Source organism: Carassius carassius, chromosome 17 (assembly GCF_963082965.1).
Source record: "Carassius carassius chromosome 17, fCarCar2.1, whole genome shotgun sequence".
NCBI lineage: Eukaryota > Metazoa > Chordata > Actinopteri > Cypriniformes > Cyprinidae > Carassius > Carassius carassius.
In genome coordinates, this window is record NC_081771.1 from 5,507,976 (window position 1) to 5,525,000 (window position 17,025).

At 38.0% G+C, this 17,025-nt stretch overlaps 1 protein-coding gene across 1 annotated transcript; it reads left to right on the top strand.

The window, feature by feature from the left end:
• The first annotated feature begins 637 nt into the window (after positions 1-637).
• Positions 638-13,584, top strand: LOC132160839 (rho-related GTP-binding protein RhoA-D). The gene is made up of 5 exons (XM_059570543.1): positions 638-795; positions 8,858-9,015; positions 11,663-11,783; positions 12,875-13,005; positions 13,371-13,584. The coding sequence occupies exons 2-5, from the start codon at positions 8,860-8,862 to the stop codon at positions 13,542-13,544; spliced, it is 582 nt and encodes a 193-aa protein (XP_059426526.1). The 5' UTR covers positions 638-795; positions 8,858-8,859; the 3' UTR covers positions 13,545-13,584.
• Positions 13,585-17,025: the final 3,441 nt, after the last annotated feature.

Sequence of the window (17,025 nt, forward strand, 5' to 3'; positions counted from 1 at the left end):
GTCTGAATGCATTTCAGCTTGATTTTATGACAAAAAAAGTGCTGATATGTGTCATAAGTAGCATGGGTATATTTGTAGCGATGGCCAAGAATACATTTTATGGGTCAAAATTATCGATTTTTCTTTTATGGCATATCATTAGGATATTAAGTAAAGATCATGCTCCACACATTTCCATTTCCTACCGTAAAAATGTCAAAAACAATTTTTGATTAGTAGGCTAATGTTAATCGCTAAGAACTTCATTTGAACAACTTTAAAGGCGAAAATTTTGAATTTTTTATTTGTATTTTTTATTTTCGCACCCTCAGATTCCAGATTTTTATATAGTTGTATCTCGGCCAAACATTGTCATATCCTAACAAACCATACATCAATGGAAAGCGCATTTATTCAGCTATCGAGTGATGTATACATCTCAGTTTCAAGAATTTGACCCTTATGACTGGTTTTGTGGTCTAGGGTCACATACAGAAGAGGAACCAGGCTGAAGAGCAATAGAGCATTGTGATTTAGTGGTGTGTGGTGTGTATGGCTCTCCACAGCGATCAGAATGATGTCATTATTATCGGTGGCGGAGGGAGGGACCGCAGTGCTCCTACTTGGAACCGCCTCCTCAACCGGTCAACACTCAGCAGCGCAGCGGGCGACTGTGAGTGTGATTCCCAAAACAGCGGGCGGGTCTTCTGTGAGTCGAGCCTCGTCTGTTAGCAACAATCGCCTGAAATTCTCCACATTGCGCTTACAAATCGAACACGAGATCGTCTGGGAATTTGAACCCCGCGAGAAAATAAGGTATTTATGTTTCCATTTGCATACATGACATCTTATTTGACATGTCGGACTTCAGGAATGTTTCTAGAAAGCAAGTTTGCTCGGGCGGTGTGAGGAAAGTAACGTTAACGTTAGGTGGTGGCTGTTAGTTCTCAAACGAGCTCGTTGATGTTTTTAATGGCTCGCGTTATGTGTGAACTATGTCAGATTCATAGTTTAAACCGACCAGGCAGTGTGACAACAGTGAGAATTCACATTCACAGTTCTGTCGTGAGTTATAGAAGTATTCAAAATTATACAAAACACATTTGCGACTGTTAAAGCTCAGCACGAGTTTTGGTTATTCTTCGATATAGTGCGAACTAATTAATTGTTTGCTCGCTGTTCGACGTGCCGTTTCTAGTCGTGAGTAATCAGCTTCCTTCAGTCACGCAAGGGCGTTGCAGTCGACAGCGCTTCAGTTGTGTGCAAAACTTTTCCCCTACACCCAGCCGAGCGACTAACTAACTAACCTGTTGTTCCACCGAGTCTGTCTGTCAAGATGACATGTCGGCGTGTCTTATGGCACTGCCTTCTCAAAATGTGCCTTAGGCCAAAGCCTGTGTTCTGTGGCAACCAAATGCTTGGATAAGACTTAAGAAAGGCCTGATCTTTAATCCTTGGGGTGTTGTAGGCCATTTTACGCTCATTCAGATAGCCTTGAGCGACATTTCATACACAGATTTCAGTATTTTATATGATACAAGGGAAAACTGTTGTATGCGCCAGAATTGACAGTATTCCCTTGATTCGGGAAAACCTAGAAATGTCAGGGAAAGTGACATTGTTCACTCACTCTAACTTTTTAGCAACTTAAATAATTTGGACTGCTTCAAAATGTATGTTTGTGACTTTTTGTAATTTAATATTGTAGGATAAAAAGTAAAAATCTTATCAACACCTTAAATTAGAAATAAAATGAAAAATGCTACTCAAAAACCAAGAATACATTCTTATCCAGGTTTTCTGACTACAAACAAAGCTGAACAAGTCTTTTTAGAAAAATGTAGTTTAAAATACTTTTAGACATGTACTGTAGGACAGATATGAATGACATAATGTCTGCCACAAGTAGAATTAAAATGCTATTAACAAGGTTTGTCTGGAAATGACAAGGACTGAGCGCTGCCAAAATCCAAAGCTCATTAACTGTTGGTTTGCACCTTCTGTTTGTTCATTGTTTTTCTGATTATTTAATGCATTTTATATTGGAAGCAATGATTAAGTTGGTGCCAAGACAGACAATTCATCATCCTGCTGATCTAATGACTGAAGACTAAATCACTGCAATAAAAATCATAAGTTTGAAAAATCCTGCTCATGTAATAGTTTAGATTCATGGCATAAATATATTATGCCCATGGTGCATTAACAACAGTCAGAGTCTGACCCCAGACTGAGATAAATTAGCTAATATGGATTGTAGGTTTGCTGAAAATGCCTCATTGACTGCTTTCAGACAAGCTCCACATTACGAACTGCTCCCAGAATCCTCAGCCTGCTTCCTGTTGCATTAAGCTTCTGGCTGCCTTTGTCAACCTGCCATCTGGTGAACTTTGCCACACTAATGAAACATTTTCCTGGAGCAGAAATGCATTTTAAGGTCCACAACCCCTAAGGCAGATACACTATTTTATTTTTGAGTGACCATGTGGTGGCTTCGAGTCACAGGAGGACATACTGTCAAAACTTTTTTGGGATAAGACATTAGTTAGTCCAAATCAAAATAGCACAGCACACAGCAGCTCCAAAGTCAATCAAAATATAGTTGAATTACATGAGAAAACCTGGCAGTGAATTAGAAGAGAGGTTCTCCTACACACACTTATGGAATCAAGGAAGGCAAACCTGGACAAACGTTATCACCGTTTACCTAAACCATATCTCTTCAGTTTATTATCTTCAGCATTGATGAGGTGTTCATGTGGTCGTTGTGTTCCTCGCAGCATCATATATAGACCATCTGTCCCTCATGCCATAAAAAAGATGATTTCATTCATCATATTTTTGTTGGTTTAATTCCATTTTTAATGTAAAGTTCTGTTGTTAAAGGGATGGTTCACCCAAAAATAAAGATTATGTAATTTAATTAAGCTATGAGAATACTTTTTGTGTGCAATAAACTATGTAGGGTCAGAAAGCTCTTGGATTTCATCCAAAAATTTAATTTGTGTTATGGAGATGAACGAAGGGCTTGACATGAGGGTGAAAAATGTATGACAGAAATTTTGTAAACTCTCCCTATAAATGCAAGTTGTGACTGATGCTTTCTTGAGGAGATTTTGTCAATTTAACTTGTCATTTTACATCACTGTCATTCTTACAGTTCAACTTGAACTATAAAATGTTTCTAAAGTTGTCAGCCAACTGGTAAGTACAAGACTTTAGTTTCATCCATTCACACATTAGTTTTGGACTTTGATTAGTAAGCTCCTACAAACACTTTTTTTTGGAGACATTTCAAGTGTTGGAGTTTGCATTTGAGCACTTTGCTCTGGTTGTGTAACCTTATAAACTTACTGTAGGCCATGGGCAGTATTTGTCTGTTAACTGCAATAATATATTATATTGCAAGTTACTATGAAATTTAAATGGAAAAATAGATATTTTTGGGATTGGTTGAAATTGTTAAAAATTATAAACATAAAAATTATGTTTGTTTAAAATAACTCTGGGACTTGTCCAGATGTGTCACAGGAAGCATATTTAAGCTGGCGCTGTTCACATGGATTTGAGTTTCTCTTTTATTCTCCAAAGAACTTCTTTAACAATAGTTGAAGGTACTTAAAGTTCCTTCAGTTTGCTTCTGTAACCTGAATTACCTGTATTTGTGTACTTATCTTTTGTCAATAGTTGTAAAGACATTTTTCAGATGACTCATTTGATTGTTTTGAACACATGAATCACTACATTATTTAAAGGCCTATTTCCAGGAAGATGGAAAACAGCAGGGAATTCCATGCGTTTCAGACTCTGCTGCGTAAGTGATATGATGCTTATAAGCCAACGGTCCGTGGACGTGACGTTTAAGACTGAGACTATTTTAGAAATGTCTTTCTCAGATCAAATGATTCACACACTTTTTTAAGCAGTGTTGTGTAACATTTAAAAATAACGAAACCCTCTTATCAGAAAGAGAAAGGTTAGTTATGAAAGTTAGGATTATTATTGGTGTTTAGTTGTCAAAGTTACCATGTTTACTTCTTGTGATAATCAAATATGATTTAACATGTACAGAATTATATATTAGTTTCATTAAATTTTGAAAAAAAAAATGTATATAATGTATGCGTATGTGTGTACATATATGTAAATATACGTGTGTGTGTGTGTGTGTGTGTGTGTGTGTATGTATGTATAGCCTATATATATATATATATATATATATATATATATATATATATATATATATATATACATATACACGTTTGTCTTGAAAGCTCTCTATTTGTATGATCAATTTATTTTTTAGAAATTAATTTTATACTTTAGAACACTGAAAAGGACAAATAGTCGAAGCACAAATATTTTTCCATAATCTGTTCTCATTTTTTCCATAGTTTTCTAGACCTGAAGATTACTTAAGGGAAATAGCTAGCCTACTTTTTTAAACTGCACAGGAATCAGTGAGCCAAAGGAAATCATGTTGATTTACATAAACCTCTAATATGACAATGTGTTAGCAAGTGTGTAAAGTTAATGAGTGTAAATTTTATAAATGAAACGGGCCTAAGCACAAATGAAATAACAGTGTTGCACTTGCCTTTTTCCATGCATTTCCTGGAAATAACTTAAATCGATTTTCATATTTCTAAACTGCATAGGATCCTTAACTGTTTTAATTAGGAAATATTTAAATATTTATGGAATCCGAAAGGTCCCCAAAATGGGACTCGAACTCGCGCTCGAAAGTTTGTCTACACAAGGGTATCAGCCTCGACTGTTGGAAGATATTTAAATAAATGTTATAATCATAATTTTTTTTATTTTTTGTTAAACACCGCATATTTGTTCAGTGATAACTATGAAAAAAACAAAGCTCCGCCTACTTCCGGTTTCATCCGAATACAGATACAGCTACGAATAATTTTGTGATTGTTACAGATACAAATACAGATACAAATACTGGTTTCACTGCACACCCACAATATATATTATTATATAATAAATAATTCTTATTGAGTTTTATTGAACTTTGTTTTTTCTCAATAACATTATACTCAAAAAATGTTCTGTATAGTATCACCATAGAGCAACAAATTTATTTATTTTTCTCCAGTAATTTTTTTTTATATATATATATACTGCACATGTACAAGGAAACGAAATGCGGTTAGCATCTAACCAGAAGTGCAATAAGCAGTAAGTAAAGAAAATACAAGGTCTACAATATGTACAATAACTATACAGATAAGTATTATGAACATAATTTACAGATTTTAAATACTATTAGCATGATATACAGATAGGTGTGCTATGAACATACTATGCAGGTGGATTATGTAAAAGTGTATGTACACTATAGGCAGAACTATGAACATATGAACATAATTACACTATTGCAATGGACAGTAAAGTGCATAGAAAATATTTCAGTGTGCAAATGGATTATTCAGTGCTCCTGGATGAACAGACAGTAGTGCAAGTAATAACAAGTTACTGTTTTTTTGCTTGTTGTAAATAAATAAATCAGTCAGATGTAGTGTTGAAGAGGGGGAGGAGTCTGTGTGTGTGGTGTGGGGGGTGTTGAGGGGTGTCAGAGGGCAGAGTTCAGCAAGGAGACAGCTTAAGGGAAAAAGCTGTTCCTGAGTCTTGTGGTCCTTGTCCGGAGGCTCCTGAAGCACCTCCCGGAGGGCAGGAGGTTAAACAGTCCGTGGTCAGGGTGAGAGGAGTCCTTGAGAATGCTGCAAGCTTGTCGTGGACAGCGATTCCTCTGGATGTCCTCAAGAGCAGGAAGTGGTGTCCCTGTGATGCGTTGGGCAGTTTTCAACACCCTCTGCAGTGCCTTGCGGTCAGCCACTGAGCAGTTCCCATACCAGACTGTGATGCAACTGGTCAAGATGCTCTCGATCGCACACCGGTAAATATTCACCAGGATGGAAGAAGACAGCTGGATCTTCTTCAGTGTCCTGAGGAAGAAAAGGTGCTGGTGAGCCTTCTTGACCAGGCTGGAGGTGTTTGTGGCCCAGGACAGTTCCTCCGAGATGGTGGTTCCCAGGAACTTGAAGCTGAAAACACGTTCAACAACCATCCCGTTAATGTGGATGGGTTCATACGTGCTTCCTTTCTTCTTCCTTAAGTCCACAATGAGCTCCTTAGTTTTATTGGTGTTAAGGACCAGGTTATTGTCAGCGCACCATGTGGCCAGGTGCTGTACCTCCTCCCTGTAGGCAGTCTCATCGTTGTCTGTGATGAGGCCAATCACCGTGGTGTCGTCTGCAAACTTAATGATGGAGTTGGATCCATGCACAGGCTTGCAGTCGTGGGTGTAAAGGGAGTAAAGGAATGGGCTCAGCACACAGCCCTGTGGTACGCCAGTGTTAAGTGTGATGGTGATGGAGTGGGTGTGGCCTGACCGAACATGCTGAGGCCTGTTGGTCAGAAAGTCCATAATCCAGTTGTAGAGGGAGGTGTTAATGTCCAGGTCTCCAAGTTTTGTGGTCAGCTTGGAGGGAATGGCGGTGTTAAATGCTGAACTGAAGTCAACAAACAACATCCTAACATACGTGGTTATGGTCCAGGTGTTTGGTGCAGAGTGCAGCACTGTGCATACTGCATCCTCTGTGCTCCTATTCCTACGGTAGGCCAATTGATGTGGGTCCAGTGTGGGTGGGAGGCAGTCTTTGAGGTGTGCTAGGACCAGTCGCTCAAAGCACTTCATAATGATGGGTGTGAGTGCTACGGGGCGATAGTCATTCAGGCACATTGGGGAGGAGTGTTTCGGTACTGGCACAATGGATTTGGACTTAAAATATGTTGGCACAGTTGCTTGGCACAGTTGCTTAGAGACTGTGAATGAATGTCTATGAAGACCCCTGCAAGCTGCTCTGCACATGCCCTAAGCACACATCCAGGAATGCCATCTGGGCCAGCAGCCTTGCGTGCGTTGATCTGGCTCAGTGCAGTGTGGACATCTGTGGAGGTGAGTTTGAGGGTTTGGTGGTCTGCTGAGTGTGTGATTTTTGGTGGCCATCTCCTTGCTGTTGCTGTTGAAGCGAGCATAGAATTCATTTAGCTCGTTAAGGAAGGAGATGTCCGTGACCGTTGGAGTGTAGTTGCTTGACTTGTAGTCACAGATGATCTGGATGCCCTGCCACATGCGCCGAGGTTCAGAATTGGAAAAGTGTTCCTCTACCTTCAGCTTGTAGCAGTACTTGGCCTTTTTGATGCCCCTTTTCAGGTTAGCCCTGGATTTACTGTAGGCCTGAGCGTCGTCTGACCTGAAGGCAGTGCTGCGGGCTTTCAGCAGAAGTCGCACCTCCTTGTTCATCCATGGCTTCTGATTAGGATATGTTGTTTTATATATATTTATATATATATATATATATAAAATATATTGAGCTTTTTATTCCTTTATGATTTAGACAGGACAGTGGAGAGAAGATAGGAAAGTATTGGGTAGAAAGAGGGGAGCGGGACTGGCACAGGGATACGAGATGGGAATCGAACTCTGGTCGCTGTGAGTGCAGTTGTGCTGTATATGTCGGCGCACTCCAGTAATTTCTAAAGTCTCTCTTTCAGTAGAAACTAAACCCCTGTGTTTCCTGTGGGTGGATGAAGCTTTATGTGAGACAGACAGAAACCCAGGCAATACTAAAAATAAAGTTCTTTCTGCTCCTAGGAAGCACAATCTGATGGAGGTCTGCTGATAAGTGTTAACATATGTCCAGACAGTGGAGAAGAGCGTGAGATTACTAAGGAAGGATAGATGAGAGTTGGGCGGCTTGGATATGCACAGCTGTGCTTTCCTACTGGCACATATTCATCATGGATGCGGGACAAATCTCCCTCATCGCCCATATAAAGACCCAAGCACGACCTCTCCCACTTCTTCCAAAGAATTATCACACTACCACTAGCTCCTATAAGCAAGCGAGTTAGTGTGGATATTGATGTTGGCGATCAAATGCATGACAGATTAATGCGATAATACATGCTCCTCAGCTAAGTTGATTATGAATAAATGCTTTTCCTCTTCCGCCAAACTGACAACTTGCAATTTATAGTGTGAATAGATTTGAACTGTGTAATCAGAGTCTAAAATGAACACTCGCCAAATGGCAGGTGTGACAAATTCGGTTTGTGGAGTTGAAATCAAACTTTAAGAACATTGTATGCGATTAAAATAAAAGATGTCAGGTTTGGTTGGGTTCAGAAGCCTTTGCATGTATTTTGATGTGTGTTTTGTAGCCGTGAGAATCATGTCTGCAGGGTGAGTTTGGTATCATTTATGTTAAACAGATGTTCTTATCATGTTTACTTACAAATGTTTTCCTCATCTGCTTTTGATTCAGCAGTGTTCATGTGCCTTCAGGTCTGTTTTCTGTTATGATGCACAACATATGGCTGAATGACAAAGAAAAACATTGGGCTACAATAAAAAAAAAGTTATTTTGATGTTTCATTTAACGACCAATCAAAAGCCGTTGTAGTTTTGTGTTGAATTTATGAAGAATTTCCTGCCCACTCTTATAAATAATGAAAGTGAATCAATGAAGCTGTTCCTTGGAAAACACCATTAATGTATCCTAAAGTGATCCAATATGACTTCTGAATAAATAAGATGGTTTGAAGTGACTAACAGATGGACATTTCTTGATCTTCTTTCATGAAAGTGAGGACTGATGCATGAAAGAATCATTTAGGCTAGTTTTGTGAACTGATTCTTGGAAAAGATCCGAATCAAAAGAACAGTTTGGTTGCAGTCTTTTTGGACTGGAACCCAACATGTTTTATATTTTACACTGAACTCTTATTTTCCAAATGTAAAAGTAAAAGAGTCTTTTTATGACATGGAGCCATTTGTTGTTATAGCGAATCCCAGGTATGGCGGCTATCAGGAAAAAGCTGGTGATCGTGGGAGATGGAGCATGTGGGAAGACCTGTCTCCTTATAGTGTTCAGCAAAGACCAGTTTCCAGAAGTCTACGTGCCTACTGTGTTCGAGAACTACATCGCAGACATCGAAGTTGACAGCAAACAGGTTGGTATTGATTTTGGTCACCTTCAACCTCCACAGCCTGTCTTTGTACAACTCTTCTCAACAATATTTCCAGTCCTTGAGGTTTGGGTTGGTTTTGAAAATGTCTGATTGTGAAAGCCAAGCTGAGATCTGTCAGCAAACTAGAACATGTTGCGAGTTTTTTCTTTTTTTCTTTCCAGTTATTTTCCTTAGTTTTACTGTCTTGTTCATTCTTAAACCAGTGAAGAATCTGTGAATGTTGTTTTTGTTATTTAATGTGTATTTTAGTTATCCTCTATAGATCCATTATCCAGATGTTTATTCAAACAATCAAACTAAAAAGTGTAAAAAAAATAGTCATTGTTTTGGAAACATTGTTTTGTGTTGTTATTGTTAACTAAAACTATTAAAAACTATTTTCCGTAATTTAAAAAAAAAATACTAAAATCTAAAAAACAATTAGTAATAAGTAAAAATTAGTAAAAAAAAGTAATTGTTTTGGAGCAGTGTTGAACTAGCTTGGTAATACCAAACTCTGCTACTTCGCTTTGCTTCGTAGTCTGGAAGGGCATAACTGACAAGCGTTTTCTTTCTTGTTTGTCTGCTTGTCTGAAGTTTAAAATCGTCGGTTACCCGTAAGCCAATCACACAATGTTTGGTTATGACGTTTGTTATGCGCCGGCTCAGCCGCCTCGAACTTCTACCGTAAACTCTGGTATGCTGCGAGGACAAAAAAACCATAGAGCGAGTTTCGGTGCCTCCTTAACCTGATCCTCCATAAGAGCAACCAAGGGGGACACAATCACAATTATCGCCTTGCCGGACTTTGGCCTCCCCAGTTTCTCGCTGACGATCGGTAACAGTTGATAAATAAACTTTTCCTAAATCCTTTCACGATTAGGACCACAACATCACCTCCATTCAAAATGTAAAACAAACGCTATGCGAATAGCATCCCGTGTCTCCATGTCCGCTGTCGTTTTCGATTTCCCTTACCTAAACTACGAACTTACATTCGGTGCTTATCGTCCATGTCACGGCTCTCAGCCCGCCCTCTGTTCGTTGATTGGCCGGCTGTTTTGAGGCCGGAGGAAAACTGGGAGATACGTCGCCATCTCTGACTGAGTACAGAAGGGAACTGAAATTGAGCGGAAGTACGAAGTCTGACGTAGTCAGGCTAGTGTTGAACTTAAACTATTAAAAAATCAATCAAATCAGAATAATAAACACTATGGTAATAGTATGATAAATAGTAAAAAAAATACTTTAATAGTATATAAATAATAACAAGATGAAAATCATTAGCCCATAGTTCAGATTTTTTGCAGTTCTGACCACTCTGAAATCTAAAGGGGACTTTGCAAAACAGGAAATGACTGTTCTCTCTGGTTTCCTGACTGGACTCAAGGTATCCCGCCCCCTGTCGCTGTTAAGGAGCAGGATGGCATCTCTTTTAAACCCCCTTCGCTCTCTCAGTAGTGTTACGCTGCTTATTTTGTCAAAATATAGAAGCTTCCCAGTGTCGATGGAGCATAAATCTTTCCATCCTTTGTGGGGAAAAAAGACATTCGTCTTCATAGTCTTTCTCCAAAATGTGGTCTACAATCGATATGACGTTCATTTTTGGCTGGTGCAATGCATGTACACATTTTGAAAAACTATGAGCCATCAAAAGCATTATAGGCTTGTTTATTCTGCACCTGAACAGATTATTATGCAGTAGAGCTTCAGATCAGTGTACACGGATGGAAAAAATATTCTGGTCTCTGAGTGAATTAAGGAAAGGTTGTGTAATGATGTGGCATCAGGCTCAACGTATGACTCAGCAACGCTATGAAGCCTCATTGCTGAGCTTCAATCTTACAGGAGAGCAGAAGGGATGGACTTTGATTCCCTCTAATCAGTCGTTCAACTAATTCAGTTCATTAGGCTTGTTGTGATTGGATAAACCAATCCTTGCTGTGGCTCTGTACACATGTGAGTCAAGAGTGACATATCTGAGACCATATCACTGCTGATGGATAAATGTTTTTTTAGATTATCAGAATTAATCTGACATTGAAAACAGATGAAGGTTGAAAACCTTTACGGTGAAAACAATTATTATTATTTTTTACTTTACATTATAAATAAAGTTTATTAAGTATTATTGATATTTGAAATGTAGATATTAAAAAAATATTTAAAATTGTGTTTGATAAAAAATTTATTCTTAAAGTTGGTTTTAAGGTCATTTTAATACTTGAAATGTAAATATTAAAATGTTTTGAAATTTAAAGAAAAAATATTAGAAATTTAAATATTACAAATATTTAAAATTAAGCTTGCTTTATTTATTCATTTAAATATGTATTTACAAATATATTTTAAATAGTACATAAAAATTGTACATGTACATTTCCAACTAGACATCTTAAGCCAGAACATTTTCTGTTACGAATGTGTAACGCTTATTTTGCCTCATTTCTTGGGTTTTACATTGCCTATTCATTCAGACAATGTTTATATCATATTGAAATATATATTAAGTGCACTTCTGCTTTTGTGTAACTTGTTTGATTGCAAATTAGTCATAATTTGCAGTCCAGCATAGTGTACAGATCATAAAAGGCTTTGACTAGCTATCACAACTGAGCTTTGACTCCTTCTGTCCAATTATGATCCACAGGTGGAGCTGGCATTGTGGGACACAGCAGGACAGGAAGACTACGATCGTCTGAGGCCCCTGTCTTACCCAGACACCGATGTCATCCTCATGTGTTTCTCCATTGACAGTCCCGACAGTTTAGGTAATCCCATTTCCCAAAAACCCAGAAATCTTGTTCATATCTTTTATTTTGGCTCACCCTTTAGGCGAAGGCCTTTCTTACTGGAAAAAAGGATTCACTGGGTCATTACTGTATGCAGGAAGTTCCTGTGTTTTGTCTAAGAGTCGAGGCGCATCATGATAACTCTTGTGTCCATGACATTACTGTCTTTTATCTCCACCAGCTTCCCGAAAGAACATCCTTGTTCTCTTCTCTGTTTCAATTTGTGTCTGGAAGCTTGAACAAATTCAACTCATGCTAGAATTGTATAAAGGTTATTGCAGACAGTTCTGAGATTATTTGTCAGGATTCAGCCACATGATTCAGCAGAGTTCATAAGATCATTATTACATAACAATTAATCCAACAGTGAAATGAGTGTTGGAATGGAACCACCATTATTCTTCCGAGACTCTAAACATGAATTACTAATGAATAATAGGATTGGATTTGCTGGGGAAAATCGCTTATTTCACTCATACTTTATTTGGGTCACATTCACATTACAAAACCGCATTCTATAAGACCATATATAAGTATTATTTAACATTTTCATATTTTTGTGACCGATATTTTTATTTTACCATATTTTTCTTCATACAGTACTTACAGTTTGGAACGTGGAAAACTTTATTTATATATATATGTATGTAAGTGTGCGTGTGTTTTTTTTTTTTTTTTTCTTGTATATCATTTTTATACAATTTATGTTATAATACTACATATATTAATTATATTTAGAAAAGAATTGTATCCTGCTTTCTTTTTCAAATATAATTGAAATGTATTAACAAGCGTTTTTTATTTCAATGATGTGCATTTTATATCAATAGTCAACTTTTTTTTATGTGTGTATATTTTATATCATGATTATAAAAAACAAATTTTTTTACAAGCTTGGAAATATCATCTTATGTTAATTTTTATTATTATTTAATTAAGCTGTGTGTATATTATTTATTATACTCTTTGTATAGTATTTCCAATGTCTTTTTGTTTCCTCATTTGAATGAAATCAATCTTGTGTGTGTGTGTGTTGTGTGTTGTGTGTGTGTGTGTGCGTGATCTCTCAGAAAACATTCCAGAAAAGTGGACACCGGAGGTGAAGCACTTCTGCCCCAACGTTCCCATAATCCTTGTGGGCAATAAGAAGGATCTGCGAAACGATGAACACACACGGAGAGAGCTGATCAAGATGAAGCAGGTGTGTTCCCTGGGCTGGCCATACCTCCACTATGGGGAGTCCCATTAAAAAGCTCTTAGCAGCCAGAATTACTGCCACTCTAGAAGCCCTGATCGGTTATCATTTGTCAAACTCATTGCACAATCAGTCCAACCTCTAATAACCAATGACTGATGCCCCCCATATAATGCGTCAGCAATAGTGTTCGGTAATCTGGGCAGACAGCCTCTGTTAAATCGATCCATTTAGTTGGCAGAATTAACATCGTATGTCATAAGTCGGACAGACAGTGCTGCACAATTTTGACATCCATCATTCAGTAACCGTAATTCGGTTTTAAATCATATTGCATGTAATGATTTAGTTCCAACGCCTCTGTTTTGCAGGAGCCAGTTAAACCAGAGGAGGGCAGGGACATGGCCAACCGCATTAGTGCCTTTGGCTACCTGGAATGCTCAGCTAAAACTAAGGATGGCGTGAGGGAAGTATTCGAAATGGCCACCAGGGCGGCACTCCAAGTCCGCAAAAGGAAGAAGAGGAGCGGGTGCTTGCTGTTGTGAGAGAACTTTCCAGTCTTTTCCAGAATGATCTCAATAATGACCAGGAAAAACCAAACTCCACAAAAAAAGAAAGATAGGTTTTTGACCAAACAGCATAAATACACTGGACTGTATGTCACATTTCATGCATACAAACAGGTGGAAGATGGAGGAATGTGAATAAAATATGCATTAAATGGACAGAGGGTGAGCAGAAAAGCAGGTTAGATCAGTATATGATATGTCTTGATTTAGTTTTCCTTATGGCACAATGTTTTTTAGAATACATTTTTATTTTATTTTTCCCCTTCAGTTTGTACTGTACGGATGATGTTGGTTGTAGCGGTATTGTTTTTTTGCACATTTATCGATCGACTATTATAGCTAAGTCTGGTTTTCATATGATTGTAATCGAAATTAATATAACAATGTAGAATTATCTTAATAGCACAGAATTTGGTAATAAAATCAGTGCCTTTATTGCCATTCCCTCCACAAATTGAATGTACTCTGGTAAAGTGGTAGTTTTGAGATTCTCTGTGACTTAACACACTTTTCTAGTAGTGAGAAACCATGTATTTAAATGTATTTAGGTAATATTGAGTATGTTTATATCTTTCAGTCCCCAAATAAATAGTAATTACATGCACTTAGAAGGCTCAGTCAGATTAATTAGGAATGTGACGCATTTCATTTGAATTATCCTATTTGTCCTCCACACATGCATAAATATGCGTGCACGTGGAGCTCTAAACTGGTTTGACCTGCCTTGAATATCTGGGCTGAGCTCAAGCTGTCACATAATCTGACTGTATGGTCCTCACGTTGAGTATTGTCAATGCAAACTTTAAATTTTTTAAGTTTGAATCACTTATTAGGTTTCTAGCACTGCAAAACGTCAAATAAATACACCTATGATTGCTAGCAAATGTGTATTAGCTAGAAGAGGCCTTGAGTGCCTTTGCTTTTCCCACAGAACTGTGTGCATTTAGTTAGCTGTCATTAATGCGTTTTGTTTGAGATAAGTTTATTTGCATGCACAAGTTTTGTCTCAAACAGTGTTGTAATGTTTCATGCCAGTAAAGTAAAGAGGTGTCCGGGCCATCAGGGTTTTGAGAATAACCGTTGTGCATCTAGAAAAAGATCTGTAGCTTTTATTCGCTTGTGTAAAATTCATGTAATGATGACACTTCCACTGCTGTCCCCTACTGGTGCCATGAGATGCCTGACATTAAGTACAACCCGAATTCCGGAAAAGTTGGGACGTTTTTTAAATTTTAATAAAATGAAAACTAAAAGACTTTCAAATCACATGAGCCAATATTTTATTCACAATAGTACATAGATAACATAGCAAATGTTTAAACTGAGAAAGTTTACAATTTTATGCACAAAATGAGCTCATTTCAATTTTGATTTCTGCTACAGGTCTCAAAATAGTTGGGACGGGGCATGTTTACCATGGTGTAGCATCTCCTTTTCTTTTCAAAACAGTTTGAAGACGTCTGGGCATTGAGACTATGAGTTGCTGGAGTTTTGCTGTTGGAATTTGGTCCCATTCTTGCCTTATATAGATTTCCAGCTGCTGAAGAGTTCGTGGTCGTCTTTGACGTATTTTTCGTTTAATGATGCGCCAAATGTTCTCTATAGGTGAAAGATCTGGACTGCAGGCAGGCCAGGTTAGCACCCGGACTCTTCTATGACGAAGCCATGCTGTTGTTATAGCTGCAGTAGGTGGTTTTGCATTGTCCTGCTGAAATAAACAAGGCCTTCCCTGAAATAGACGTTGTTTGGAGGGAAGCATATGTTGCTCTAAAACCTTTATATACCTTTCAGCATTCACAGAGCCTTCCAAAACATGCAAGCTGCCCATACCGTATGCACTTATGCACCCCCATACCATCAGAGATGCTGGCTTTTGAACTGAACACTGATAAAATGCTGGAAGGTCTCCCTCCTCTTTAGCCCGGAGGACACGGCGTCCGTGATTTCCAACAAGAATGTCAAATTTGGACTCGTCTGACCATAAAACACTATTCCACTTTAAAATAGTCCATTTTAAATGAGCCTTGGCCCACAGGACACGACGGCGCTTCTGGACCATGTTCACATATGGCTTCCTTTTTGCATGATAGAGCTTTAGTTGGCATCTGCTGATGGCACGGCGGATTGTGTTTACCGACAGTGGTTTCTGAAAGTATTCCTGGGCCCATTTAGTAATGTCATTGACACAATCATGCCGATGAGTGATGCAGTGTCGTCTGAGAGCCCGAAAACCACGGGCATCCAATAAAGGTCTCCGGCCTTGTCCCTTACGCACAGAGATTTCTCCAGTTTCTCTGAATCTTTTGATGATGTTATGCACTGTAGATGATGAGATTTGCAAAGCCTTTGCAATTTGACGTTGAGGAACATTGTTTTTAAAGCTTTCCACAATTTTTTTACGCAGTCTTTCACAGATTGGAGAGCCTCTGCCCATCTTTTTCTTCTGAGAGACTCTGCTTCTCTAAGACAAAGCTTTTATAGCTAATCATGTTACAGACCTGATATCAATTAACTTAATTAATCACTAGATGTTCTCCCAGCTGAATCTTTTCAAAACTGCTTGCTTTTTTAGCCATTTGTTGCCCCCGTGCCAACTTTTTTGAGACCTGTAGCAGGCATTAAATTTTAAATGAGCTAATTAAGTGGATAAAAGTGTAAAATTTCTCAGTTTAAACATTTGCTACGTTATCTATGTTCTATTGTGAATAAAATATTGGCTCATGAGATTTGAAATTCCTTTAGTTTTCATTTTATTAAAATTTAAAAAACGTCCCAACTTTTCCGGAATTCGGGTTGTAAATTAGCAACACTACATAAATCCACCCCCATGTTTCCTGTCTGTGTTGACTGTTTGAACGAGTGTTGAATTCAATAGCATGGGTTAGCTTGGTTTCCCTCTTCTGCTAATGTAAAATAAGAGGGTGAAAGGCACAAAAAATTTTTCAAGGTGTCCTGGGTCATATTTCAACCAAAAAAAAACAAAAAAAAATCTTCCTTGTTTAGGTCCATCAGAAGCACACAGAACATGAAACTAACCATCTGTATAATTCTTAAACACCTGGAACACTATAGCAATGATTTCGAAGTTATTAAACTGGGCATTATTAAAACACAGATTGTAATGTACTGACTGTGCACAAAGAATATCCCATTAGACCAAGTACAAACTAAACACTACATGCTAATAAATGTTCTTGAGCTTTTTTTGTTTTCCAATGTACTGATTTGTGAAATCCTCTATGCAGATGTGAGAACAGACCCATGACCGTTGTGAATTCGTCGTCTGCATGAGTAAATGACTACAGCGTCCAGCTTTAGCATACAGAGCTCCACTTCGGACTCTGAGATCAATCTGCTGTGTGTGTTCATATGGTCTCTTCCTTTTTTCTGGAAGTATTAAATATGATTTATTAATCCAGATTTTTATGAGCGCTCATAGTAACAATGCTTTGTAAAC

Coding starts and splice junctions, on each gene's coding strand:
- LOC132160839 (XM_059570543.1), top strand. CDS start 8,860: ATGGCGGCTATCAGGAAAAAGCTGGTGATCGTGGGAGATGGAGCATGT. Junction 9,016..11,662: donor TCGAAGTTGACAGCAAACAG/GTTGGTATTGAT, acceptor TATGATCCACAG/GTGGAGCTGGCATTGTGGGA. Junction 11,784..12,874: donor TGACAGTCCCGACAGTTTAG/GTAATCCCATTT, acceptor GTGATCTCTCAG/AAAACATTCCAGAAAAGTGG.